At 43.8% G+C, this 26,529-nt stretch overlaps 1 protein-coding gene across 1 annotated transcript in view; it reads left to right on the forward strand.

Moving 5' to 3' along the window:
- Positions 1-26,529, forward strand: part of kcnh2b (potassium voltage-gated channel, subfamily H (eag-related), member 2b) — a gene marked incomplete at both ends in the record, with an annotated part of 209,618 nt that overhangs the window by 102,929 nt on the left and 80,160 nt on the right. The window contains 4 exons of the mRNA XM_079234338.1: positions 20,520-20,675; positions 21,662-21,875; positions 22,379-22,710; positions 22,796-23,007. Of these exons, the coding sequence (XP_079090464.1) occupies positions 20,520-20,675; positions 21,662-21,875; positions 22,379-22,710; positions 22,796-23,007 (914 nt within the window). The remainder of the gene's footprint in view (positions 1-20,519; positions 20,676-21,661; positions 21,876-22,378; positions 22,711-22,795; positions 23,008-26,529) is intronic.

A 26,529-nucleotide genomic window follows, 5' to 3' on the forward strand; every position in this document is an offset into this window, starting at 1 on the left:
TTTGTCAGGGATCAAGGCCCTTCCCATAGCAGCATGAGATGAATGGCGTCCTACTGGCATCCTCATCTCCTGCTCTCCAGTAGAGTAATGATGGACCCATCAGGCCTCACAACACTGATGTCTTTTTGAGGGCTTGCTGTGTTTTACAAAGGTCAGGGCCGAGGTTGAAATGTTAAAAGCATGCAGTAATAGCGGTAGGATTTGATACTAACTGTGGGTTAGTGGGCGATACATCTCCCCCGGCAGCGAATGCACCTTTGAGAGGAAATTGAGTGCTACTGTATAATTCCCGGTTGGCTGGATTTGGGAGGAGCTATGGAAACCAGTCTGGAGTGGTCAGGGCTGGTTCACGCGGCTCCACCCTTATCATCATTAAGCGCCTGCCATGAGCTCGTTAGCGCTAACGAGACGCTATAACTCTTTCTAGATGAGGAAGAAGCAGAATTATTGGAGTGGGAAGGAAAAAGGGAGAGCAGTGCTGATTCATAGTCTCCTCATCTCCAATCGGGCACTTTGCCAAATGCATGCACCACTGCTTGCTGCTTTTTGTTGAACTTCCAACGCCTGTTGTTTGTTCCTGACCACCTGTCGGTTCACGTACCTAGACGGCCGTGTGTTGGGCTTTTAGGATAATGCTACTCAACTACAACTGCAAAGTTAATCTTGTTTCTGATAGAGCCTCTTTTGTTGGTTAACATAAATGTCAATTTGTATTAGTATTCAGATTATCAAAAGATTATTATGCTCCAAAACTCTTTGTGAATGTTTTTTTTGGTCTCACATAGTTCTCTTGGCTACTCATCACAGCGGAGGTTATGAAAGACATTTTCTGGGAATATTTGTGATTTATTATTGACAGTCAGGCCAGATTAAATTCCCATAGGGACAATAAATGAGTTGTATTGGTTTCTACCAACAGGCAGCCACAGCATGAGTTTGTCATGATGTTGGTTTGTTTGGTGTAGTTTGAATTTATATGAAAACATAGTTTTGAGACCTCTGAGTTAGAGGGATACTTTTACTGTGTTAGTCTGTGATTGTACCATTTATTATTCAAATCAATTCCATCGGTTCTGTGTGTCGCTGGCCTCATTCATTCTGTTAAAAACAGTTTGGGGACGCACCAGAAGACATGCCCAAAGAGAAATGCATAGTAATGACCAACCACTGACAACAACTGTGAAAAGACTCAAGATGCTTTCTAGAAATGTCTCTCTGGGATCCATGACTGCAGCGTCTTCTCTTCTCCACCTCTTTGCTGGACTGTAGTATTAGTTCTATGAAGCCATTGCAAATCTCCCTCCCCGCTTGACTCTTTTATTCATCGTCCCACTCGGTGCCATCAGCACTGTTTGGGAAAGCTCGGTTACGTAACGGAGTTATGTCATGTCACTTCGTGAGCAACTGAGTCATCATACAACACCTTACCTTTTGCAGCAGTATGACTAGAGTTACTTTTTCAAAGTAATGCAGCTGCTTGTATAACAAAGTGAAGCTGCTAACTTAATTCACTTATTATGATTAAATTGAACTATTTTCATTCACGGTGTTAATGTGCAAATTAACTTGAGGGGGAAACGAGGCAAATTTGCATATGTGTACGACGTATCAAGTTAATAATGCAACATATCGTTTTCCAGGGAAATTAAGATGTTCTATGAATACTTGAACTTTTCTCCCCCTGATATTACCATTCAGAAGCCACATGGTGCTCCAACAAAGCATTTCTGAAAGCTTCTGTGTTACTAATAGGGTTGCATTCAGTGTTTCTGAACAAAGCTCCATAAAATGTCCCAAACCAGCTATGTCAGAAGTTTACTGACCCTGACCACAGCCTTATTCTTGAAGAGAACAGCTGATCTAATCAAATGACCCGTGTGAAATCTAGTTTCCTTGTGTTCCCTCGTGTAACTTTGCGTGGACATTTTTTCCGCACTAAAGGTTCTCCAGGCCCCCAAAAACCCCTCAATGAAAGGTCACTCTGCCCTCCTGTAGAAAAGCTTGAAAGAGCACACCCTCTCTACCTCCATCGTCTCATCCCTCTCCCTTCGCTCTCTGTCCTATCCATTTTCTTTCTGTTTGTTTCCTCCTCTCTGCTTCTTCTTGCTCCTACACATTCTGTGTCTCCGCCGGTTCTGCAGATGAGACTTATTCCAATTGTGGGATGTCAGTTTTTTTACTCTTTCTGATCCTCTTTCCTTCCACATCAGCAAGATAAGTTCCTGGAGAATGTGATGAAAGGTTCCATGTAGATGGAATATCACTGCCACTACCACAACATACACTTTATTGCAAATTGTGTATTTCAAGCTGGCTAGTTTATGATTGCTCAACATGGCAGATGTCACTCACTTTAGCTCTAGTGCTGTCAAAATGAGCCAAGAAGAACTGGGCTCTCTAGCGATACAGGGGTAGATGGGTTTTTTATTAGCACAAATTGACCACGATGTTTCTGTGGCAATTTACATAACTGTCTTGATGACAGATGGCCCGTGGCATCCGTAAGCAACAGTAATGGAAGACGAAATCTATGATGCAAGAGGTGATGGCAATACCAATAAATAAATCATGAAATAATAATAATAACCGAAGGATGGATACAAACTGACAGAAAGTCGTTCACTTGACCCACCGTGGAGAGACGAGCCCTTCACTAGACATGGTGGTTTCAGTTTTGATGAATTGTGTGCATTTAAAGTGTAATATTACAGAAGTGGTCATTTTAGTTTGGATTATTGTATTAACTATGGAGTCCAGTAACACAGTTTGTATGGATCTGAATGGGTTACCCGTGAAGGTAAATCTGCTTGCCCTCATGGCACATTGTACACACACACACACACACACACACACACACACACACACACACACACACACACACACACACACACACACAACCCCTGTCCAAACAGCTCCTCTTGAATATTCAAACCTAGCTTCGTTGGGTTGCCGTGTGTGTGTGTGTGTGTGTGTGTGTGTGTGTGTGTGTGTGTGTGTGTCAAGTGCACAGCGACATTTACCGTTGGTAGTCATTATGCAAAGCGCATTATCTAGCATGTAGTTGGCCAGTGACTGTTGCATGACCCACAGAGATGAACCCTTTACTGCACACACACACTTATTCTCTCTCTTTTCGCCGGTCCTCCCTCGCCCTCTGCCTCGATCTTTCACACTTACACTCGTTCAATAGTTGACTCACTGACACTTCCATTCCCATCCCTTTCACACATACTACACACACTTACTCACTACTGAACTCACTCGCTCACTCTATCACCTCATCATCGCTTCCTCTCACGGACACACACCTTCTGTACACACACACACACACACACACACACACACACACACACACACACACACACACACACATTTTGAGGCTTTTCCTGGCTGTGTGGAGCTCACAGAACCTTCCTGTTAAATTGCACACGCGTCACGCTGTGATCTGCCTCAGCTGCCGCGCTGGTATTAGAGCCACTGAGAATAGAAAGGTGATATTAACGCCACATAAACGCGGCCTCTGCGCTCTGAGACCTTGATCCAGTCGGGGAAGCCTTCAGATAAATATACATGTATGTTAATGCACTGCAGGATTTCCCATACACGACTCCTCTTGATCCATTGGAGAGCACATGGCTGTATTTTCAGATTATCTGGTGTTATATTTGCGTTCATAGGTGTTGATTTACTCCGTCCTTTAGAGTGATGCTTTGTCGTGTCATAGCTCCTACAGTCCAAGGTTATTGCTGAGGCCGGGTGAGAAAAGAAACCTCTCACCTTGTTCATTGTCAGCTTTACACAGCAGCCAGAGGACATGAATAACTTCATACAGTAGCTGCGTAGTAAATCCATGCATGCTCGCACCGAGCTTCAGTTGTCCATGTCCTTCCCCGTGTTTGGTCGACTGGCTCATTAGCTCGGTCGGTTATTGATTAGAACAGCGATCATATTCATTAAACTAATGAGCCACACGGCAGGGGTTATGGTTTGTGGATCATTGAGGCCAATTATGGATTGGTTTGTCCATACACATTTTCTCAATACACACGTACAGGCATACTGTTCAAAAGGTGTGTGTGTGTGTGTGTGTGTGTGTGTGAGAAAGAGGGTAGGTTTTACAAGAGAAACAAGACAGGAGACCAGGAGAAGGCATAGAACAGATGCATATATTTACATACCTTTATTCAATGCTGTGTTGATAATATCCTTAACTCTTCCAACCCTCAGGTAATTTTCAGTCACCTTTAAATTCACCTTTTAAGGCACTTGCATATAAGATACATACCCATGTTTTACATCATAAATTGCAGAACAATCTCAGCTCTCTATATAATGAGGCACCATCATCATAAGGCAAAAGTGTAAAGAGAAAATGTCTCTAAAGCTGAAAAATGGAATCTCGGTTTTTGGAAATTCTTCATATCTCTTGTGAAAACATAACTTTACTCGGGTGGTATATAGGTTTTGGTGATGGAAATTGGTTTACCAAAGGTTTTAGGTTCACAAAAGCAGTGAAATGTATGAATAAAATGGTAGATACATGTACTGTTTATCATGGACTGTACCTAGAATACATTACCAACTAACTGTCTTTTTTAAAATGTATTTATTTTACACATTTTTATTATTATTTTAGTCTTAAAATGTATCAATATTTGATATATTAACAGTATCTATATTAACTTCAAAAGAAGAAAGAGGTCGCTCTTATTATCGTGCTGCTCCAACACCTGAAGCCCTGTGTGGATTAATACAATAATACAAGTTTATTTTAGGAACCCACAGAGAATTATACCCAACTCCGCTGCTCTCACCGCTTTCATATCAGTGTAATTTCCAGCAGCAACAGTTGGCTTTGTTCAGAGAAACAAGTCCGAGCACAACCTGCCCAGTTGTTGCCCGAGTGGACATAATAGTGGACTTAATGGCCCACAGACATCAAGTCCATGCTGTCGTTTCTTCATGACTAGCGTATGTCTTGATAATTAACCGTTTTGTAATAAGTAATGATAATATGTTACTGTTGTTTCGTACTCGTTCCGCTGACCCCCAAGTTGCAACATAAATTAATAAATACAGGGTTCATTATTAATGATGGCTTAAGGTTTTTGTGTGAATCATTAGTCCTGTTATGTCAAATGTTTCTTCATTTGTTTTTATCCCTGGAAAGATATATCGCTGTGTGTGTGTGTGTACAGTACACACACACACACACACACACACACACACACACACACACACACACACACACACTATGTCCTTGCTGCCGGGCAGCTTTCATCAGGCCTGGCTCTGATGTATCGTCTCTCCAAAGGAACCGGCCCACCATCCAAATGAAAGTTCCTCTACTCTGGCTGGGAGGCACAGCCAGTCTTGTTAGTCATTGTGTGTGTGTGTGTGTGTGTGTGCGTGCGTGCGTGTGCGTCCGTGCATGCGTGTGTCTGCGTGTGCTCCTATGTGTAAATGTGAACGCAGCTGGATAGATGGGGAGCTTTACACATTGCTCATGCCATCCTTGCCCTCTGGCAGCAGACAGAGGAGGAGGAGATGGGAGGAGAAAAATAGACACAGAGGCCACAAGAAGAGAGAAAGGAGAGAGGAGACAAGAGAGAGGAGAGAGGATGGATGTGGAGGTGATCGCTGTGTGCGACCGGGACAGCGTCTGTCTGTGTCTGCAGAAGCCAACAGATGATCTCTAAGCTCTCTTTTACACTCTGGTTTCTATCACGCGGCTTATAAACCGACAGCTAGTGACAGTCGATATCAAAGTATCACACACACACACACACACACACACACACACACACACACACACACACACACACACACACACACACACACACTGCACTATCATGTCAGCAGCACTGTAACACCACGTTCCTCCAAACCCTGACATCAGTCCCAGCTCCCGATGTTCTCGTTCCCTCTCTCTAGCTTTCCCCCTTTGTTACCAAGGCAACAAAAGTGCCCACAGTTTATGAAGCTGTCCCTTTTAAATTAGGGAGCAGGTGCTGGACGGTGTTTGTTGTCACTTAAACCTTTAGTTTAATACAGAGACGATGATATCGTGCTCACTGTCTTCATTTTGTGTTGTCACCAGTTTGACTAAATCTGCCCAGTTCTTCTTCTCTTTAACAGTTTTCTCTTTTTATTTTTCCCCTCTTAGAGCTGCACAATTCATCGTGGTTATGATTTTTGGCTTCCCAGAATTAACTGAAGATGATCGGCTGTGATATTGATGTTTAAAATGCGCGACCTGCTAATATAAAACTCCGCTGCGTGTCAAATCAACTGCTTCCTAAACTAACAGCCAGCCACCAGGGGGCGATCAAGATGTTTTGGGAAGCTGTGACGCTGTTGTGTACGCAGCAGGTACACAAGCAAGTGTCTTAAACCTGCATTCTCTCTACTGACCACCAGGGGGCGACTCCTCTGGTTGTATAGAAGTCTAAGTGAAAGAGAAAGTGACTCTACTTCTCTCTTGATTTATTCCCTCAGTAAACATAGTAAACATGAGTTTATGATCCTAATCTCTAGTTTTAAGTCTTCTTTAATACAGGGGAGAAAGGCTTGGGAAAGATGGAAACCTACATCAGAGTATATCTTTTTGAAAGTGTCTGCACTCTCTCTCTCTCTCTCTCTCTCTCGCAGACTATACTGCTGAGAAATCCTGAGGTTTTACATAACCACATTCAAAGATGGAGGGGAGAGAGAGAGGGAGGGAGTGGGAGAGAGACGGAGAGGGCAATGCAGAGGGCAGAAAAGTGCACACAAAGGAACGGCAGCAAAGGAAAGTAGATCTGTACACACATACGTGTACGATTCATTCTTTAGTAGATTTGAACATGGATTTGCATACATTTTTTAAGCCATAAACACGCACCACACAGTGCGTATGTATTTTGAGTGTTTGCATGATTTTGTGGGAGTTGTGTGTGCCAGCAGCCCGTTGTGTGCGCTTACCTTTGTCAAGGAACATGGAAACAATGTTCGCCCGCAGACTTTTCCATTCAAATAGGCTCCTCTCCTTTATTCAAATGACCTCAACTGACCCGCAACTGGCACTATTCCCACCACCTGGGCCCTCTCTGACACACACACACACACACACACACACACACACATTCTCTTGCTTGTGTACACAGCCTGTCTGTGTGATCTTGATTTCACTGCGTGGTTTCGTGCTGCTAAGGAATCTGTGTTTTTATTATTTTTGCCGGTGAACTCTGTCCCCTCGTTCCTCTCTGGTCTGCGGATGTTCCTCTGTGTTGAATAACTGTGACTGTGAGACGGTTTCGATCCCGTAGAAACTGTCTGACTCTCTGAGTCTTCGTCCTCGATAACTTTCAACGCGCATGAAGGTCTCTGGTTGAAGTGTGTATTCCTGTCCGTCTTTCAAACAGTGAGAGCGCAGGAATGTCCGGCAGACGGAGACGGGAGTCTCCATCATGTTAGATAACTGCAGCCATGGACAGGAAATGAAACTTCTCCCTCTTGTCCTTTTCTCCGCTCCTGATCGCTCATCCACCTGTCCACACCGGTCCCGTTTGGGGAAAAGAAACCATCGTGTTAACATTGTGTGCTTTAAGTAATGAACAACATAGAGAACAGGCCATTAGGTCACTAAAGGGTTAATTCTCGGGAGTCATTGTCAGAGCACTTTCTGATGGGGTTGTATCCGTGGGTTTCCAAGAAACACCCACCATGAATATTCCATGGATACTGAATCTAGGAAAATGTGGCACTTGTGTCGTAAGATATGGTGAAACATTGTACATGAACCTAACAGTGTATTGTATGTTGTAAAACAATGGCTCCTTAAAACCAGATTTCACACATTCCCATCTTGCGTGTGGTACCACAGGATATCACGAGAAGAATCGAGCGGAAATCCATCTTGAGTGGCGGGTTCTTGTCCAATCGGCGTCCTGTGAGGATCTAGAGGCAGCCGGGGGCGGGGCTTAGGGGGTTGGCAGCAGGCCTATCAGAACTGGACAGCTTTTCTCCATTAAAAGAAGAAGAAGAAATAATGTGGAAGTTTGAATGAAAGGCGGTTTAGCCAATCACCTGCCACGTATTTGTTTTTAAAGAGTGCCTCCCCTTTACCCAACAGTTTACAATGACGTCTTCTCAGATTGTTCCAGGTCACCAACCAGCTGGCGGGTCATCAGCACATTCACCCTGTGTGATGTTCCTGTTTGAAGGCTCTGGGTTTGTCCTTGATTCTGCATCTTTGCAGTTCTGTGCCAACTCGGCCGGTCTGAAGCCATTAAGCGTCGACTTTTTTTTTTAATAGCATATTCAGACATTTTCTTGGCACCGTTAGTCCACCTTCTTCACGATAAGTCATTAAAAAGTCAAGTGTATCATTGGCGGTGCATTTACTAGAGCAGAAATTGCTACCACTCATGATTAATATACTAATTAACAGCATTGCACAGACTTCCTCTTTATTTTATTTATCTATGCATGCAGTGTTTGATGTCTTTAGTACGTTTATTTTTCATACATGGGTGCGGCGGGTGAAAATTATGTATATATATATAAATTAGGGCTGGGCAAAGTTGAAAACATTTAACTGATTAATCGCATGATTTTTCTGAGATTAATCACATTATGTGCCAAATTCAATAATTAAGTAAAAACTAGTGTATTGCACACTTTTATTTTAAAGTAATGTTATCAGAACAATATAACAGGCACTCTGGAGCAAGTTAACAACAGTATATAAATAAAAAATATATGCCAGGGAAGAAAAAAAAGATGTTTTTTGGCTGGTCATTCCATTAAATATTGTATTTATTTTCAGATGTTATAGACCATTTTATTCTAATGTAAACAGCTTAATATTATGGTGAAGAAGAAACATTTGTCTTTTATCAGGGAACAACATAAACAGTCTGTTCAGCAGTAAGGGTCCCTGTGAGGGACAAGCCACTCCTTCTTTTGTCATGTTCAGTGTGTTGCTTACCTTAAAGATGTATGTTAAAGACCAGCAATTGATTAACTTCATACAAAAGCAATCAGTGCTTTTGATCTTTCAGTTTTTCTTACTCAGTCCAGTCTGTGTTGGCTTGAACAAGAGCACTGAAGTCTGGTTGAATGTGGTGGAGATGTGAAGGACAGCTGTCAGGTATCTCAGCGGTGCGCATGCGCGATTAATGTTCACTCTGGATGTGGACACTGCAGCGCGAGGCTCCTGTGAGCGCTCTGCTCGTTGAGGACAGAAACTACAGAACAAGACGTGCGTCAGTCTGTTGGCAACAAGCCGGTCGCTGAGGCTGCGGAAGCACGCTCGCATACGTAAATCGCCTTCAAAGTAAAAGCAGTGCCGTTGTATTGCATTCATGGCGTGCATCTTATTTATTTATTTTTATTTTTTGATTGACCTCACACGGGCCAGACTGGGAAAGCCATAAGATGCCCAGGTCTGAACAACGCCGCCTGGGAGAGATTTAAAGTGCAGCACCTGTGCGCGGCAGCATTAAGCCCCTCCAATGCAAAAAAACAACAACGAGTGGTCAAATAATTAACGCCGTTAATAGTTTGCTGTGTTAACGCATTTTTAACGCGTTAACGTGCCCAACCCTAATATAAATATGTATTCATGTGTTTTATCCTGCACATATGAGCTTTGAATAAATGTTGAGTGGTATATTACTAACAGCCTTTAACTTGAAACAGACTCAAACTACATCTGGGGTCTAAAATCTTTTCTTTCAGAGGAAGGATGTTCAATAATCTATGCTGTATATTACACACGGTACATACATGCACGCTGCCAATGAAACATGTCAAAAAGAGCAAAGACAATCGCAGACCGCCCATGTCAAATAAGTCCTTTTCACTTCCCCGGTCTCTTTAATTGAGGAGCTGTTCCCAGAGAACAGAGAAACCAAGTATCTCTCTGCTAATGAGCCCTTCCTGGTGGAATCCATACAGTTGCCAAGCTGGGAGAGGTGTAAGGAGCTTTAATTAACCGTACTTTATAACCCAATTACGACACGTGGCACCACATCCTGTCCAGGTGCATCGGTACACTGACTATAGGATCAGTGGACAGTTTTGAAGTATCTCACGCATTTGACTTGAAACCACGGTGGTGCTCCTCCTGTGCTCCGTGAAGTCATTATAGTGAATTCCCTCTTTCAAAGTGATGAACGTCTGTAGAGCAGGCTTAAAAAAAACATGTAATAAGTCGATTTTAATTTCATCTCAAGTCAGCCAACTGTGGCAAAAAGTGATGTGAGAGGAAGTGGAGTGAAAACGCCCTCTGATTTCTTCAGCCAGAAGGAAATGTAATTGAACGGTGAGGGTAGTTCGTGTGAGCTTCAGCTGGTTGTGACCTCGCCGCCTGCTTCTGTTTCCATGCGGCAGGAGAGCCGGTGCTTAGGAACCCTCCTGACATGTAATCTGGATGTTTGCCATGTGTGATACACACTGTTAAAGTGCTGTATCAGGTTGGGCTTTCCACTTAACGGGGGTTTGTATGGCACTGACATGTAATCTATTGCTCTGTGTGTGTGTGTGTGTGTGTGTGTGTGTGTGTGTGTGTGCATGCGCGTGTGCGTGTGCGTGCGTGCGCAGAGGTACACGGGACATCCAGACAGCTCTGCTGCATGCGTTTGACACCGGCTTCTCACACACTGTCACTGCTGGAGACAAGTAGACAGCTCGGTTTGTTGATCCTTCACCAGGAGGCTCATCACACGTCTCAGACACTGAAGCACCACGCTGTGCACGTTGTGTGTGTGTCTTTGTGTGCACGTCGGTGTCTATATTCTCAACATCATTTATTTTGACTTCATGAACTCATCATTGTATTTATCACAACAGCAACAAAATCAGGTGTCAATATATCTGCCGATTCTCATTTCTTTCACATGAACATATTTTGTCCAGCACACCTAATTCAAAGCGAGGGGAGTGGATTAAATATTAAAACTATCTGTGAATAGAATGCAACACAATTGAACTGGACCACAAACTACGTCCTTCAAAACAACCATGAAGAAGACTTAACACCATAGCCCAACAGATACCGCCATCAGTTTTTTTTTCAATACCAACATTTTATATTTCAATAATGGCCAATACATCTAAAAAGGAGTGTAATTACATTTTTTTTTTTTCAAGATTCTTCTCTCAAATGGAATGAGTCCATAGTTGGAAGTTGATCCTGGCTGTCTACATTTATTGTTTCATTTCAAACAACCTGTACTTCCAAATCAGGATGTCTTTCAGACAATGCCTGTAGCCATTTTGCAAGTTTTTTTCCCAACACTGTAAAACACCGGCACGTATTCTCCATGTGCACAGGAGGAAGTAAGCCAATACTGCTGTGAACCTTTGACCTTTATCACACTTCATGTCATGACATGTGTGGATCAAGTGTGATCAATCTGTGACCGGTCACCTTCCTCCATGACGTCGACCCCGTCAATAGAAGAGGGCGTGAGGGGCCGAGGAAGAGGGGCCGAGGAAGAGGGCCCCCGGAAACGAGCCTCTCTGATCTACTTTGCTCTAATAGTGAGTGGAAGGGAGGGAATGTGGAGGGAGAGCATGGGTTCGATCAAGACACAAAATTGCGTTTTGTTTTCCCAAATGAATGAATGCTAAGTGCTCTGTGGCCGTTGGTGCTGGGATGTGCTGCTCTGCTGACGTGTAATATATCATTTTCACAGCACAAGTTTCCTCTCATTCTCTACTCCGTCTGCCAGTTTCCCTTCAAGCCAGTGCATGATGGTATACACTGCTCGGTTAGTGACCATTGGTTGTACACTACTTTCTGACGATGCATTGTGGGATACTTTGAGTTCCCTGTATAGGGTGTAATAATACTTGTCATATATTGAGACAGCTCTTCAAAATGGTGACAAAATGGGGCGAGATTTCAGACCAAAACCCAAGCTATCTTAAGTCAAAATAAAAGAAATGCACTAAGTCAAATAAATAACCATCCTCACCTCACCTGAGACATACAGTAGTGAATTATGGCTCCACGTGAGTAACCTTTACTTCAAGTGGTTAAGGGATATTATGTGTCTTATTAGCAACAACCCTGAAGGATGTGTGTTTGCCACTGCAGTCATCCACCTGAAGGTTTCCAGGTCTAGGTTAACACCACACAACAGGGCTCCAGCCACCACCAGCGCTCCTCATTCTTTATCCGGGGCAGGTGTCCTCTGGGACGGACGGCTGCTTTAATGGACCCCCTGTCAGTCTGGAGCTTTGTCAACTTCCCAGCCTCCCCGCCCGCATCAGCTGTGCAGCATCAATCATACACACATGCAGCTCCACCGGTGTGATTCCCTATTTCCTACCAACAGGGGGCAGAATGAAATGCATCAGAAACATACGCGCACATTTGATAAACAGCATGTATACATGTTCAAAGCACCAACACGCCCACACACACCAGGACAATCCATCACAATCCAGCTACCACTCTGCCACACAAACACTCGGCTTAAACAGTTGGCTATTTGTCTCAATTAGAGGTGAACGAGGCTGATGGATTAGTGTCTGGAGTATTTTGTCCTTCCACAGGTTCTGCCCTAAACAATCTAGAAAAAGGTCCCGGGTTCAACCACATGGTGTGTGTGTGTGTGTGTGTTTGTGTGTGTGTGTGTGTGTGTGTGTGTGTGTGTGTGTGTGTGTGTGTGTGTGTGTGTGTGTGCTATCAATGTTAAAAGATGGGGTAATGTTACATCACTTATCAGAGGACAGCTGGTGGCCAAGAACAGAAGGACAGTGGGCCACCAGCTGTCCAATATTAACAGTCTGTCTGACATTCACACACTCAGGAAAATGCCAGGTTCAGACACACACACACAGACACACACACACACACACACACACACACACACACACACACACACACACACACACACACACACACTAATTACATTTTCCGCTCTGTCTTCCAGCTCCCTGCCTCTTTTACAGCAACACACCTGTGTGTGGTTTAGTTGATCCAGAAGGATCCTTGTACCTCTGTGTCTGAACGTAAACCTCGCAGCAGGTTGAGCTGTGCTGAGCTGACATGATGCACATTAAAGGAGTCACAAGGGGAACGTTGTTGTGCCCTGCCACCTAGTGGTTTGCCAGCACCAGTTTGCAATGCCCTGCATGGAACCGAGAGAATCCGTAAGATGTCAGGCCAGAGACTAAAAGTTTTGCTCCTTCGTTTGATCCCCTGAGTCCTTTCCTTGCTTCACTTACCACTTCAACATGCTCCACTGTAACGTGCTTGTTTTGGAGTGGGCGTTACAATAATCATAATTACTAGAGCCACAGAAACAACAATAATTACACGGAGCAATTACCACGTTGAGTTAAACTGAGGCAAACCCTGTGAATATAATCTCTCTGCCTCCACTTAAGATGTGTTTTGCTTGTGCGTCCATGGGGATTAATACACCAGTTGAAGAAGGAAGCCGGTGCATCCTAGGTGAGGTGCCTTTCTGAGGCGTACAGTAGCGGCTGATTAACTCTTTCTGCTGTTGTCATGGCAACAGGATGCTGCAGGCATTCCCCTGTAAGGATGACTCAAGGCCAAACTGATCAGACTAATGAAGCTGGAGTCAATACGCTGCGTGTCCCCGGGGAAATTCCCTTTTGTCACGCTCCTTTCAGAGAGGTCAAAGGTCACAGGTGGAGCCGGCAGGAATTCAGGGCTTTTCCTGTTGCGATAGCATCACCTTCTGTGACCTGTATCCTTCAACAGTTTCTCCCACTGTGCAGTGTGAGTAAAGGCCAGAGTGACGCGTAACAGTGAGTCCTTTTATTCCTCACGCAGGGTACCGTGTACAATAGAGATGCAGCGAACGCAGTATCATTCAGTCCAGATAATGTTTGCCATCTTATTTTAGTCTCTACATTTCGAAAAGGCTGACTGCTCGTATTACCTGATGAAAAAGTAGCCGTGTGCGGTAATATAGCATATAATATAAATTGAGGATGTGATGCATCGAGAATCATTGTTTTTCTTCTTTTTATAATAGGTAATCAAGTCATGAGGCCGGTGATTTTCCTTGTGATGAATGACACTTTCCAGCAATTACACAATTGCGGCCGTCGGCAGATTGTGGTGGATTTCAGCGGGGGTTTCTCTGGCTCTGAACGCGGCTCGCAGCATAACAAGCTTTGCCAGTTGGCCCGCAGCCAGCCAGCTTGTAGAATATTTAAAGCCGTCCCACTGGATCTGCGGATATGAAGATCTGTGCGTTTTTCTTCTTTTATTTAAACATTTGTGTGTGTGTGCGTGTGTGTGCGTGTGTGTGTGTGTGTGTGTGTGTGTGTGTGTGTGTGTGTGTGCGTGTGCGTGTGTGAGTGTGAGTGATACAGAGCAGTTGAGACGAAACACAGCTCCCATCCTGTCCTCTTACGACTCTGACTTTTCCAGTGAGTTGGTGATCCTCACTCAGAAGTCGTTGTTGTTGGCTGGTTTTCGATATTCTCTGCAAAGTGACTTTTGTTGAGGATTATCTATTTGAAACAGACCACACAAGAAGAGATAATCCTAAAATCATATCTAGTTCAGTCGGCACAGGGAACAGTAAAGGCCTCCTTGTGACCTGTGTCTAAGTGTAGGGACCCCCGTCGTCCACCAGGTGGAGTGGATGCATCTGTACACGCTACAGATGATATTGATCCTTTTAGAAAACATGGCTTCCATCTGCGTTCAGTAAAAGTAAATGGGAAGTCGAGATATGATGATGGACAGTGACTCGTCTGACTTCCTGCAGTTTCGTGGTGTTCCAGTGCAGCTTGGTTGAACCAAAATGATTGTGTTCTGCTTTACCGTCAAGTTCTTTCAACATTGAATATTTCCAGTGTGACTTCATTCATGTTCATGTATGCTGTATACTCAAAACCAACCTTTCTACGTCCTCGTTTAAGCACACAAATACTAAATTCCTTCAGAGACAAGTACGACAAGCAACACCTTGATAGTAGCAGCAATGGAGTCTGATTTAAAAATGAGCATAAGGAATGTAACCCAGTGTTAGAGTCCAACACAGCATGTGGACTCTCATATAGCTGTACATGTGCATATACAGTATAGCTGTACATGCACATGTACAGCTATACTGTACACTATATATACATGTGCATGTACAGCTATACTGTATATGCACATGTTTGCAGAAATAAATCCCTGTAGGAATATTTAATAATATATGCATAATGTAATGAACATGTGTGCTATAGTGCTTTATTCAATTGTAGTTGAGTTTTTGTATTATCTCTGACTCTCTAAGCACAGCCCACTGATCCCTTCACCTCAGCACAGAACGAGGAGGCGGTTGATCAAACTCTAATCTTTTTCTCCTTTAATCCACTTGCTCTATCGCAGAGATTATGGTACTACTTTCTAATCCATCATACTACAGGACCGAGCGGTGTACCTGTTTTTCTTTCTCGGGTTTAAAACCTCTCTGACCTTCTTGAGAGGTCTCTTGTTGGAGGAGGTGTCTGTGGTCTGACCTCAGGGTTGTTTGTGAGCAGACAAATCTCTCTCATCCCGCTGAACTGAAAGGAAGATGTTCCTGAACAGATAATCCTTCCCACCTTGTCTCTCTAAACCCAACAAGGTCTGCAGGTTCACTCCGTTTCCCTCGCACTGAGTAGGTCTGAATGAACTGCTAACCCGGCAACAAATACTTTGACTTCTTCCTCTTCTCCTCCTTTCCTCTCTTCTTACTGCCCCTGCTCTATTGCTCCTTTGTCACTTTTCCTTTCATCTGTTTTCTTCTTTCCTTCTTTCTACCTACCTCTCTCTTTCCCCATATTATCCTTCATTGATTCCACATTCCCATTTAAATTTTTTCTGGCTTTGCTCTCCTACCTTTCCTCATCCACTCATCAAACCAACCGTCCTTCTTTCCTTCCTTGCTTCCTTGCACAATTCCTAATGAAGCTGTCTTTCCTTCCAACGTCTATACAATGACTCAACAAGAAAACAGCTAATCGCCCCAGCACAGTTTCCCTTTTGGAGATGCTAAAGTATATTTTATCAATCCGTTATATAAGTTCAGTCACAGTTAGTTAAGGGCCTCAGTGAATCCATGTGACCTGATTGAGTGGTTTAAAGCCTGAAACAAAACCTTGTCAGGGCCAGTTGGTACGCAATTTAGTCCTGTTTGTAAATGCACCTGCTTGTGAGGATTGTTTGAGCAGGTTGGCTGTTGCGGATTGAAGTCATTCTTTGTAAAACCGTCTAAAACTCTGCAATCCTTCTCGATAGATCATACACATTAGATACTAAAATGTTGGTTTACCATCTATCTTTAGAAATTACAGATTTCAGTGAAGTCTTTTTGTCAAATGTAGTTTTTAACATTCCAGTCCCCCAAATAACACAACTGATACAAGGACTCACTTTCTCAATCGCTCCTGTAAAAGCATTAGCATCCACACCAGATAAAGCTATCTTAGGCCTGATGGTTTCCTATACAGTCATCTGAGTAGTCCTTTACAGTTAAAGTGCGGTGGTCAGTTTTTCTTCCTCTCTTCGTATGGTTGTGTGTCGTATGATCCCTGGACCTTCCCCGGTTCGCCATGAGCAGTTTGCACTCTGTGCTTTTTTTTTTGGATGCGTTTTAGTGCATTGTGATAATCTCCCCGAGCTTCATAAATCAGCAGCGCTGAATCAGATTATCGGCTGGTACACGCTGAATTGGAATACGTCCAAGCCGGAGCATTTAGATAAAATGTCATTTGCCCTGTTAACCTCAGAGCTCAATGCATTTCAGATGCTCTCGGGGGAAATCATTAACAGTACGCATAGACGCGTTTGATGCTCAGCAACAGATCTGATGTGCAAAGAAAATATGGAGTCTTTATCCAGCACTCTGCCAAATTCAGGACACACACACACACACACACACACACTCTCAGATAAATCCACTTATGTGGGCATGAGTCTGCAAAGACAGGATGACACACTGCATGGTGCACTTCTGCAGTCATGTCTGCATGCACGGTCATTGTGCATGTACCTAGAGTGAACAAACACTTGCATGTGAACACACAATCAGAGAAACGGAACATAACCAAGTGCTCCAGATGAATTCAAAGAACTGAAAGTAAATACTTTGTCTAATAATGTATTCGACTTAAAACAATCAACTGAAGTTAAATCCTCTTTTGTTAACATGTAATCCTACATTGCAGTGTGTGTGAATGTGTGTGTATATCTATGCACATATATGTGTGTGTGTGTTTGTGCAAATCACATCTGTCGTCCACAGAACACACATCACTGTGTCCCCGGTTACTTTACAGAAACATACATGTACACATTAGTACTTAAAGAGTTGCTGACACGCCTGTAAAAACATCAACGTCTTTCTTAGGCGTTCTTCCATCAGTACACGCACACCAGGAAATGCCTACTGCTGTAAATCTAGATTTAAATTTAGAATCTGTGAGAGAATCCACGAATCCAAGTCAATCCGTTTTGACAACGTCTTGTGAAATACTTTGTTTCAATTTGTTCACCTGTTAACGATTAACCCGTTCATAAATTCAGCATTTCTTCTGCTATTGGTTTGACTTGTCCTTCTGCACAGACCTGGGCCCTATTTTTCGTACCTGGCTCAACAAAGTCGAGCAAATGTCCTATTATCCAGCTTAAATTAGCGAGATGATTGACGTCAGGCTAACTCGGTTTCTCCCTGGCTGATCCGTGCTGAAACGGTCTCGTTCATTCTAGCCAGACGTCAGTCATTTGGATAAATGCGCATGCGCGCTCCTCTTCAGAAGGGATAATAATCGAGCACTGACACCACGATGTTCTGACAGTACAATGGCAAATAAACCTCTATTTTTTTCTCCGCTGAGAAGCGTGAGATGATCATGAACGCATATAAGGAAGTCAATTCCTTAATCATTCACAGCAAACGCGTTGCGAATATTCGCAACGTTGTCGGTGTGAACGCAGCTTAACATCGCCCCCGCTGCGAGACACAAGCGTCGCAAATATATCAGACAAGTTAAATGCGTCAGTGTTGGGAAAATATATCGGCTAATTTGAGGTGCTTCATCACCCAAATCAATCAGATTATATGTATTTAAATGTGCTGCTGGCAGTAGTATACAAATTAATATATACTTATGAGGATATATGTAGTGTATGCGCGTATGTATCATGTACTATATATGTGTATATACATGTATGTGTAAATTACCATATAACTGGAGTTTGAATATGTGTATAGGTGGATCAGTATGTATGGATTATTCATAATCAGAAATTCAATCTATTGAAGCAGTGATAAGTATTCTTATCATGAGTCCACCTTAATCATTTTGTACAATAATGATATGTATGGTTTACTAATAACATTGTCATATAATTATGAGTGCTTTCAACACATCCATAAGTTAAGCGCTAAATAAACGTTAACACCAGCACGGTATGCAGCGGCTTTCCCGATGTTCTCTGCATCGCCGACACTGTACAAAAATGTACCGCTCGCAAAAAAGCGCAAGGCTGCATCGAGTGTGTGAGACAGCCAATGCTCAGCTGCGCCGTGTGCTGTTCTCGAGGAATATATAAAATAAATAAATGATTCCTTGTCGGCAGAATCGATAGCGCTCGTACAGGAAGTCATGATGATGTGAGAACGGATCTTGCAGATCTGGAAGAACTCTCTCCCTATAAAACAAATTTAAAATATTGAGTCTCATGATATTATGTTTTGTGTTAACAAATAGTTTGCTGAACTCAGTCAATATTTTATTGACATCTTGGCCAGGAGAATCGTTACTGAGTGTGTGTGTGTGTGTGTGTGTGTGTGTGTGTGTGTGTGTGTGTGTGTGTGTGTATGTGAGAGCATAAAAGGACGACATCACCTAAAAGCAATTAAAAATGGGTTTTAAGAAGTGATTTAAAAGAAGTTATTGATTCTGCGAGCCTTAAATCCACAGGTGGGTCGTTCCTGTGTCTTGATACATAATGTATCATATTACGATCCTACTCATTGGGCAATCTGTGACAAAATCTTGTCATATAAAAAAAAAAAACATTAAAAAAATGGTTACACGTGTGTGCAAGTTTTGCCTGCAGCGCCGTGTAAAGCAGCTTTTGGCCGTGCAGCAACACCTTCAGCGATTAAAACGGTTGCAAATCCAGTGTCACAGCTGTCAACAGGCATGAATGACCCAATAGCTTATGAATGAACACGAGACCGGGCATCTACCTACATGTGCACATAAGCATGCATGGACACACACACACACACACACACTCTGCTAGATATGGCCAGATGGTGTAATCCCTTAGTATTCCCTGTGTTTCACATATTTCCCCTCCTGCGTTGGGATTATGTCGTCGTCCAATCGGATTTCGACCCACTCTCCAGTGATGATGTGAGATGATGATGATGATGGGCGGGTGGGTGAGTGAGTGAGACAGGCATGCAGTAGAAATACTGTACGTGGTGTTGTGCAACACGCCGCGTTGGATGTAAAAAAAACTCTGCACGCTGCCCAAAGTGCCGTGGCTGCCGTTGGTAGGTCGCTGACCATCACAGTCCAGGTAAGAGACGGGTCAGAGGAGCTGTTCACCTCCACAAGGTGTACATGTGAGAAGGGAAAGACATTTTAGCGACTTAAATTCTCAAGAAGGGGATGCCTTTATTATGACGTTGCAAACTGGCTGCATTTTTAGAAAGTCAATGTGATTAGGACGATGGGCACAAGGAGTTGTATGGTCTAGAAGGACAGATTCACATTTAAAGGATTTGAAACAACAATCTGGCTGCTTGATTTGCTGTAGATTGACGTGTCCATTATGACTCCTGCTGTACAATGTCAACTTTTTAATTGGTAATTTGTTTTCTGTGTGCTTCCAGATAATCTCCGTAAATAAGATGACAATGCCATTTTGTGTGTGTGTGTGTGTGTGTGTGTGTGTGTGTGTGTGTGTGTGTGCACTTTTGATGCTTTGACGGTGCTAATTCTGAGTGTCAAAACCAGAATAGCAGCTTCCATTTAACCTCCAGTCCTGCTGCGATGTGCAGAACAAAGTCTCCAGGCCTGCAGACCTGCTAGAAAACCTCCCAGCCACTTACCGTCATGTAGTCTAATTTCACGCCTACTTAGCTGTTTTAGCGCTCATGTGGCAGATTAGCGAACGTGCCCGGCCTCATATGGAAGAGAGCGTGTGCGTTGATTAAGTGCAGACGTTTAATGAGGAGAGAATGGGGGTGAGATAAGTGGGCGTGTGTAATTAGTGTGCTCATGTTTTCATTCGGCGTGCATGCATCCCCTCAGTGTTTCTGCACACAGATTCATCATGGAGAGTTTCACAGTCATTAAAAAGGATTGTTGTGTGAGCAAAGAAGCAATTCTGATGCTGTTGCCTCGCGGGACTTTTTAATCCTCGATCCTAAAAAACACTAAAAAACGTATACACGTTTGGCACCTTGATAGGTTGTTGTGCATCAAGCCTCCACCAAATGCAACCAGTCTGACTTTCCCCCGTCTCCCTCCCTCTCCCCGTGCAGGCAAGTGCTTCCCTTGTATGGTGGACGTGGTGCCGGTGAAGAACGAAGATGGCTTGGTGATCATGTTCATTCTCAACTTCGAGGGCATGACAGAGGAAGTACTGCTGGACCACAAACAGGAGCTCAACCACCGCCTGCCCACCTGGCTCGTCACCGGTAGGTACCGACTCGGCTTCTGTCTCTGTGGGGTTTCCTGCTCCACTCTAATGGAGTCAGTTGGAGCCACTTTGTGTCCCAGCTGAAACTTCAGGTTTCTCTACATTCCCGTTCTGTTGTCCCGCACACACTTTGCATATATTTGTTCATTCAAATATTTAATTTTTTTAATTAGAAAGCTTAGAAAATCATCAGAGTAAACATAGATGAACTATTCATAGAGAAGTAGTGGAGTACAGGAGGTTGACACACCACTTTGGAAAATTACAATTGTGACTGGTTCAGTAATCCTTGTCCAACAAGCACTTACATTTCTTTTTCAATAACTGAAGTGGACTGTTATGTTGAGTCAGTGAGGAATGACAGCCATCACTTTAGTTCACCCGGTTCATTTTGCAGTAAGAGATATTGGCCAAGCCATTTTTATTGCTGTGAATCCTGGGTATTTGTGTTTGATCAGGTTTTTGTAAAAATGAACCTGCGAGGAGCTGACTGAAAAGTGATCCTCCAAGCCCAGGACAGTGGCTGGACATTGTAGAGGAGATATACTATATGGAAAAACTGACTCATTTTTTAAGGATCAAAGCAGGGACCCATGAACAACGCTGGGTAAAATGGACTTTATTCAAGGGAAAAGATGAGTAATGTTCTCAGCTAACCTGAAAAGAATGAGCCAAAAATTGTAATGAGCGATTGGTGACCCCCTATTAACAGTGGGACAGCGATCCCATTCAAATTCAAGTCTGTCTCGTTTTTTTTGTGTGTTTTTTTAACTTGGCTTAAACCAAAATCCAATAAATGTTACTGTGCCAAATTCCTGTAGATTGTTTTTGAAGGTCTATTAGACTCGGTGTGATCCAGTTAAACGCTCCCTCCCTCCTAGCATGTCCTCAATACCTAATCTCTTCTTTCTGCTACAGTACAACATTGGAAATACACCTGTCCTCGCCTCCATCTTCCTCCCTCCTCCTCCTCCTCCTCTTCAGGTCGTCCACGAGGTTTCAAGCTGCGTCTTCCTCTCCTGCGCTCGTTGTCCAACAGCAAAGTGTCTCTGGACGACAGAGAGGCCGCTCACATCCCCACCACCACGCCGATGCCTCTGCACCCTGACCAGCACAGCAAAGAGTCCTCCGGCCTCGGGGAGTTCCTGCCTCTTCCGCCTTTACCGCTAGACCACCAGGAGCAAATCATCGTCAGCAGGTAGGCCTGTGAGGGAAGAGGTGGGCAGAGATTATTTTAAATACCAATTTTGTGGAACATGTCTCACACTCATGAATGAGTCCTATAAGACTCTGTGCATTAGCCTTTTAAACACGTTACTGTATTTCTGGAGTATTTCTTACCAAAGAACACATTGATTTTCGTTCTGCTTTTGTCGTAAATATTATGCAAAAGAAATCCTATCACTAGAGAACACGCCACATTATCTCGCAATGCCTTCATTAATAAAGGTGTCATTTTGTAATGTGTGGATTGTTGTTATTTACTCTGTCTGGTTCGCATGTAATGCTCCTAGGAATCCTGGGAAATCCTCTTGTCCCTTTTCCTTATACAGTAAGGTCAAAGGTCACTGTTGGCCCAAAACCAGCAGCATTCTGTTTGTCGTGTAGACACATAACCCTCAGCTGAAATAAGCAGTTCAATGACAGACTTCCAAAGCTGTAACACTGGTAATACCCATCATGTCCTTCTCTGTGTCCTAGGCCAGCCCTCCAGAGTTGGCCAGAAGACCGCCAGGAGGACCAGTGCACCTTACTGGGCCCCGACCCTCCTGCACTCACTCCCACTCCTCCTCCCCACAGAGCCCAGCTGACGGATCCCCTCAGCCAGTCGTCCCCCTGCGTAGCGCCTCACCACCGCCTCAGCCTCAACCCGGACGCCTCGGGCTCCAACTGCTGCCTGTCACGCAGCCGCTCGCGCGAGAGCTTCCGCAGCATGCGGCGCGCCTCCTCCGTCGACGAGATCGAGGCCTTGAGGCCCGACTCGGATTGGAAGAACCGCAGAGCGAGTGTCCGGCTGGGCAGCAGCAGCACCGGTAAGCCCCTCCCCCAAAGAAAAAGAAAAACCTTCTTTATCAATCAACCCTATCGATTTTCACCTCATTGTCTGTGTGTTTGCAGGCGCAGTAAACAGCAAGTCCAACATATTGAACTCCACGTCGGACTCGGACCTCATGCGGTACCGAACCATCTCCAAAATCCCTCAGATCACCCTCAACTTTGTGGATTTCAAACCGGACCCGCTCATCGCGCTGCCCGGCGGGGAGATGGACATCCTGGCTCCCTGCAAACTCATCGACCGGACGCACCACGTCACGGAGAAAGTGACCCAGGTAGGAGGCAGCTCATGTGCAGAGCGTGTGGTGTGCAGAGAGGTCGTGCTTGTGTTGTGTGTGAGGCTTTCGGCCCATCTTTGTTTGTTTTTGTGTCAGACTTGTTCTATTCTATGCTGCAGCTCAGCCCCCAGTAGTGGTTCAGTAGTGGAAACGTGTGTCCCCATGTGCTGTATGTGTGTAGCTGCCCGACAGTTATGCAAGTTAGCATGATTCACTTAGCACCTGCCAGCGCCGTCCTCTCGCTATCATGTGACAAGTCTTCCTTGGGAGATGAGGCTCAACTGAATGAGATGGATTGGCCGTATTCCTGTTACTGGAGGAGGTACGAGGCAAGTGCCACAACTGCAGTCATTTCCCTTCTCCTCTCACACACATCACCTCCCTCACACTCATAGCTCCTCTCAAAGCTTCTGCCTCTCTCTAGATGTCTCACTAGTCAACACCTGGTTGCAGTCACACTTGTCACTTACAGCTTGGTTATGAATAGAATATACAGTAATGTGCAAAATATATTCATGTGCATGAACTCGATTTCATGATTTGACAAAAAATGTTCCACACTGTTTCCGATTTTCAAACCGAAGCAAGTCAATGCTGCGGCTGAAATTTCCATGTTGAAAAATGATCTGTTGTGTGGCCACCAATTATTTTTTCAACACATCTGCTCCAAAAGCATTCTTCAAAGTAATTCAGTTGAAAAGACACAGAAGAGGAACCATATGGGACTTGTGGAGAGAAGGAAAGCCTGCTTTGACTTTATTTCACCAATGTGCTATCCCTGCTGCTCAAACCCCAACTTAGCAAACAAGTAGAGACTGTCAAAGCTCTTTTTTGACGTCTTCATTGTGAGAGGAGATCTTTATTGAGGGCAACGGTTGCACAAATGAGGTAGTTTATAGGGAAAGTTCACTTGTCAACTTCGACAGAACGTCTAATCGAGTATTGGACCTTAATGCTTACGAGAGGAGGACGTCTTTATAGAGGAGCAGGTTAATGAGGTCCCATCACGGAGCATTGCTCTGTCTTGGAACAGTTGAATAGGTTTCTTAGCCTTATAAGACCATCGAAATGTTCCACTTGTGTTTTAGAATCCAGTGTTGGAGGTGAACGGCATCCTTGTTCACTCTACACTTAACTACATTTAATCTCTTTTTTGTTTGCCGGAGTTACTTTCTGTATTTGTGTGCATGGATCAGTAGTCAGTAGATGTGTCTCGGATCGATTGAGGAGCAATCCTCCTGCAGAAGATTACTCCGTTTGTTACTGACGTGCACATCTCCTGATGAACTGCAGAGAGCCAGAAATGTGCTTTAAACCTCAAAGCTGCCGCTGTCTGACAAAGATGACATGACACGTCCCCGATCACAGCGACAGGTCATGTGAAACGCTGGTGTTCTTTCATGCCGTATTTCAAAGTTAATGATGATTGGATGTTCTTAAATGTCTCTCTTTTGTCAGAGAGAGTTTTGAGATGCAGGATATAATCCTTTTTCCAGTGCCTCTGTCCTTTTAATTATCCTTGGTTTGTCTGAATTCTATTTGGAATCAAAGAGAAGAGTATTTTCGTACTTTCAAACATCATCTCCTGCCATTGATCCGAGGGTTTTAGATATAACTTTTAGCTATGAAACCATAATCTGTTTTGTCAGTTTCACTTTTTAGTTGTTGTTTCATTGGGCCTGCTTTTATCTCAGTGTGTGCTTGTTCATATTCCATTCCAAAGCACCTAGCACAGTATAAAGACACATCCTTTTAATTTGTATTCTCACATGCATGAATGCTTGTGTTATAAAGCCATCAGAAAATATAACTGTATATATATATATAACTTACCTTCCAGTACATGCAAAACAACTGGAATGTCTGCAAAAAATCTTATTTCCAGAACTTAAATGGTGGTAATTTCAGTGCAGGTTTTATTGAGCAGAGAGTGAGGTGTGTAATTCGTCTCTTGGTTGATGCTCTCAGCAGTCTTTTTGTTTTTATTCAAACTGTAAAACAAGCCGGTGAAGTCCTTTTGTCAGCCTGGTGTCTCTTTCTTACATCTGGGGAGGCCATGTTGGGAGTTTGACAAACAAAGAGCAAAGAAGATTACGTTCATTCTCTGCTGACACTGGCGCATACGTGGAGTTACCAAAGAGGAGTAAAACAATCTGTTCTTTCATATTTTCTTTCCTCTCCGAGCACCGACGGGAACATCAGCAGGGAATAATCTCAAGTTGATGATGCAACACAATACAAACCTAATGCAATCATGCCGCTCAGTATGTGAGGTGCAGCTGGTAAGGTCAAACCATAACCCTCAGTGTGTGTGTGTGTGTGTGTGTGTGTGTGTGTGTGTGTGTGTGTGTGTGTGTACATGCATGCATGTGCATTAAACCATGCGGTATACTGTAGGTACATTATAGTGCAGATGGAGGGAACAGCACCAGCTGTGTAAGCGCTGCTATTTATAGACAGTTAAGTGAAGAATGACAGAGGACAACACAACATGAGCTGTGTTTTTCACTGGCATCCATTTTACAGGAAAACTCTTTTGTAACATTATATTAGGCTTTTTTGTCTGCGTCTTAGTAGAGAGCTCACAACACGGGGTTGGGGTAAGAAAATCAAGAATTCCTAGCAGCAGGAGCAGGGTGTTCTGATGTTAGTCCCATAAACCCCTCAAGAACTGCTTCCACCTGCCCTCTGACCTTCCTGTGCAGTCAGAGAGTCTCCCGCTTTTCAGTGGACTGCAGCAGCTGATTTCAGTGATCTCCACGTTTTCATCTACAAAGACAGAAATAATCATTTCAATCTACAGCTGAGCCGTGTGGTTCAACTGGAGACCCTTTCCTACTCTTTGATCCATCAGCTCAATGCCTGAGAACAACTGCTCAGTGGATATCGGGTTATTGCAAGAGCACCTGCAGTACCGCCTCAGGCCAGAAGGTGGTAGCAACGCATAAGATAGAGTGATGACAGGAACTCTGCAGTCTCTCAGAGGAGCAAGAAGACTTTGAAAGGCAAATAAAGATGAATAATGTAAGTGCTCCATAAAACATCTGACACCCCCAACAATAATGCATGCAGATTTCCTCTCTCAATGGATATAGCTTCTGGCACGGTCCCCCTTTCAGCTGAAGATGTTGATTTTTGCCTCTTGCGCTTCTTTATGACCTAGCTGCTTGCACTCACACAGACTCATGAATACTGACTTTTGTTGCTCTGTACAGAAGTAAATGTCTGGAATGTAAATACAACAGCTGCCTGTATGTGTCATTGCCACTAGCTGCTCATCAATCATTTCAAAAACGTTTTCCTAACGGCCTCTATGTGAGCTTTACTGTAAACAGACTTGAGCACAGGGGATTTGTAATTGACACATCACACTGTCTAATAAAGTAGGATGGATGGATGGATAATGGCTGGATGGATGGAAAGCTGGATGGATAGATGGATGGATGGATGAGAGGATGCTAAGAAAGAGGAAGATCTTCCTCAGTGTTTGGAGAGGCATGAAGGGCTGACCAGCGTAGA

This window comes from Taurulus bubalis, assembly GCF_910589615.1.
Source record: "Taurulus bubalis genome assembly, chromosome: 18".
Lineage (NCBI taxonomy): Eukaryota > Metazoa > Chordata > Actinopteri > Perciformes > Cottidae > Taurulus > Taurulus bubalis.